Below are 3,439 nucleotides of genomic sequence, written 5' to 3'. Positions count from 1 at the left end.
TGCTCTATTCACCCGCTGGCCCTTAGACCCATCATCCGCCAGCATTATGTGGACGACTACTTAGACAGCTTCTTCTCACTGGAAGAGGCCATCGAAACGGTGAAGCAGGTGAGAAACGTTCACGCAATGGGTGGATTCCTCATAAGGAATTTTGTGTCGAATAATTCAAAGTTGAGGCAAACAATACCGGAAGAACATCAGCTCCACCAAAGGTTGGTGGACATCAAGGAAAAAAAACAGTGCGTCGAAAAGATATTAGGTGTGCAGTGGAATACGCAGCTGGACACGTTTGGTTACAAAGTAAATATAGCTAGAGCTCACACCGATGTTGGCAGAGAACTCCCCACCAAACGAGAAGTGTTAAGTTTCGTCATGTGTATTTATGATCCCCTTGGTCTCATCAGCCACCTTACAATTCAAGGGAGGATTATAATGCAGGCTGTCCACCTAGCCGTCGAGGACTGGGACGCAAAGATTCCCGACAATCTCGCAACAAAGTGGCATGAATGGACGACAAGCATCAGTGAAGCAAAGGATCTAGCCATTCCTAGGCCAATCACCGCGGCAGGAAATGCGCCGATCGATATCCACACCTTTGTGGACGCATCTCTTGATGCATTTGCAGCATGCGTGTACGCAAGAAGCTGCTTCAAAGGGTGCTACGTCGTAAGGCTTGTCGCTGCCAAGGCTCGAGTGGCTCCGATCCATTCATTAACGATTCCAAAGCTCGAGTTGCAAGCCGCCATTTTGGGAGCGAGGCTCACCGAAACCGTTGCAAAAGAGCTCAGACTGCCAATCCACCGCACTACGTTCTGGACAGATTCACGAACAGTACTGTCGTGGATCAATAGCGAACATCGGAAGTATAAGCAATTTGTGGCGCATCGAGTGAGCGAGATTCTGGACACGAGCAGCGCCAGCCAATGGAGATGGGTTCCTTCAAAGGAAAATCCAGCCGATGCCGCCACAAAGGTGACCAATGCAAGCATGTGGTTTAATGGTCCAGAATTCTTGTTATCAAGAGAGTGTGATTGGCCCGAGCAACAGCCTGTCTCAGACACAGAGGAGGAGAAGCGTGTTGCTGCGAACCCAGTGCTTCACCATCACGAGGCAGTGGTTCCCGAGCTGAACTATTCAACATGGGACCGCCTGCTTCGCCATCACACATTCCTAAAGAAGTTCGTGGACTTTTTGAAAGACCGCAAGGCGTTCAACAAGATGATTGGACGTGAAGACGTAGAACATGCCAAATACGCCTTGTTACGCAAGGCGCAATGGGAGGGGTTCCCGGATGAAATGGAGGCCCTAACAAAGGGGGAGGAAATATCCAGCAAGAGCCATATTAAAACGTTGTCACCTTATTTAGACCAACACAATCTCCTGAGGTCGCGAAGCCGTCTAGAGAACGCGACGGCGCTACCGAAAAGCGCGCGCTCACCAATACTTCTGCCGCAGAAACCGCGCATCGTCAAGCTTCTTGTGCGGAACTATCACGAGAAGTATCATCACCAGGCCGACAATTTCGTGATCGGTACTCTGCGGCAAACCTACTGGATCGTGCAGCTGCGGAACGTTTTGAAAGCCGTTAAAGGCTGCTGCCAGAGATGTATTCTCAACACCGCTACCCCGCAAACTCCTTTGATGGCGCCCCTGCCATCTTTCAGGACACACCCTCACAATCCGCCATTCCTACACTCGGGAGAGGATTATTTTGGGCCCCTCGACGTCACCGTGAAGAGGTCCATCGAGAAACGATGGGCGGCTATATTCACATGCATGAGTACGCGGGCTGTACACATTGAACTGGCTGAGAAGTTAGATGTTGATAGCTTCTTAGTCTGCCTGAAGAATTTCACGAATCGGCGAGGCAAGATCACCCACCTATAAAGTGATAACGGGACCAACTTCATAGGCGCGGAAAGGCTGATGAAGAAGTTGGTGGAAGAAATCGGAGAGAGAATGGGAAGAGAAGCCGCTCTAAAATACCAAATTGAGTGGAATTTCAATCCACCGTCCGCTCCCCACTTCGGAGGATCGTGGGAGCGGCTTATTCAGATTGTAAAGAAAGCGCTACATCACATGGCGACTGAATGGAAAACGCGACACCCCAACCCGGAAACGTTGCGAGCGGCGTTAATAGAGATAGAGGCTATGATCAATTCGCGGCCATTGACGCACATACCGTTGTCCAACGAGGAAGACGAGATTCTGACGCCGTTCCACTTCCTTATTGGACGAGGTATTGAGAGCCTACCGCTGGATAGCCTGGACACATCCTACGTATCCAGGCAGCAGTTCAAAGTGGCCCAGCATAACGCCAAGGTTTTCTGGGATCGCTGGAAGAAGGAGTATCTGTCAACACTCATCAAACGGAACAAGTGGACCAACAAGGTGGAACCAGTGAAGGTGGGCGATGTGGTGGTGCTCACAAACGACAACGCACCCGCGGGACAATGGCTGAAGGGCAAGGTGCTTGAAGTGCACCCGGCTGCGGATGGGCAAGTTCGCGTCGTGACCGTGAAGACGGCCTCCGGAATCCTGAAGCGACCGGCCGTCAAGGTAGCAGTAGTGGACGTGAAGCCCAAGGAGCATCTACTCGTCGTGAAGCAACCGTCATCCAAGACGACCAAGAGAGTGCTGGAAGATGACGTGACTATAAGGGAGGCCCCGTCAACCAAGCGGATCATCACAGCTGGCGACTGGACAGCCAGATTGCTTGCGGGCAATTCCGATCGCGAATGAAGAATCGTCACCCGTCTTTTTCTTTTGGGTAATTAACCGGGGTAAATTACGAGGGGGAGGATGTTACGCGTGCGATTATTCAAAACGTCTCATACTATATTTCGCGTGGTGCGCGATCACCTTAATCTAGAAACCGGGAACGCTACGTGTAAAAGCGGAATAAAAATGCGTCACAAAGACTAACATGCGGCACTCACGCGTACGTACACTTATGTACTAATTATCCTCGGAAAGGATACACTAACACCTTAAAAATGTATGGGCTTCCGGGGGTATAAAAGGGACCAAACTCTCAATAAATAATCATTCGGATTTTGCTACTCTAAGAAACCTCCTTTTTAATTTTGCATATTCGGATCAAGAAAGAAATCTCTCATCCCTCTTCACCCCCTTCTGCGGCATAGGCTCCTCAAATTACTTGAGAGAGCAACTAGCGGGAAGGTTGATTATTGGTGTCGAACGGTTGAGAAGATCGCTGTTACTCGAGCGGATGGCTGTTTTATTCCGGCGAATGGGGACGGGGCTTCCCAATACGTATTAAGTACTTCCTCGGGTTTTCCATAAGCCGCGAGGATTTCTTTTATTTCTGCGTTAGAAATGTTAGCCGACACATCATCAGGATTTTCTCCACTTGCGTATTGTCCTCCATTTTGATGGAGACGTTGAACTCGGTACCATCGCACGAAATGCTATGTTT

The 3,439-nt window shown here is 49.9% G+C and overlaps 1 protein-coding gene across 1 annotated transcript; it reads left to right on the top strand.

Annotated features, from left to right (window-relative positions):
- Positions 1–432: 432 nt before the first annotated feature.
- LOC121591380 lies at positions 433–2,742 on the top strand. Its single transcript, XM_041911796.1, has 2 exons — positions 433–1,780; positions 2,033–2,742. Exons 1-2 carry the CDS (start codon positions 433–435, stop codon positions 2,740–2,742), a joined length of 2,058 nt encoding a protein of 685 aa, XP_041767730.1.
- Positions 2,743–3,439: the final 697 nt, after the last annotated feature.

The sequence above is a fragment of the Anopheles merus genome, chromosome 2L, assembly GCF_017562075.2.
Source record: "Anopheles merus strain MAF chromosome 2L, AmerM5.1, whole genome shotgun sequence".
NCBI lineage: Eukaryota > Metazoa > Arthropoda > Insecta > Diptera > Culicidae > Anopheles > Anopheles merus.
This window is presented reverse-complemented; position numbering and strand designations above follow the sequence as displayed.

Coding starts and splice junctions, on each gene's coding strand:
- LOC121591380 (XM_041911796.1), top strand. CDS start 433: ATGCAGGCTGTCCACCTAGCCGTCGAGGACTGGGACGCAAAGATTCCC. Junction 1,781..2,032: donor GGCTATATTCACATGCATGA/GTACGCGGGCTG, acceptor CCCACTTCGGAG/GATCGTGGGAGCGGCTTATT.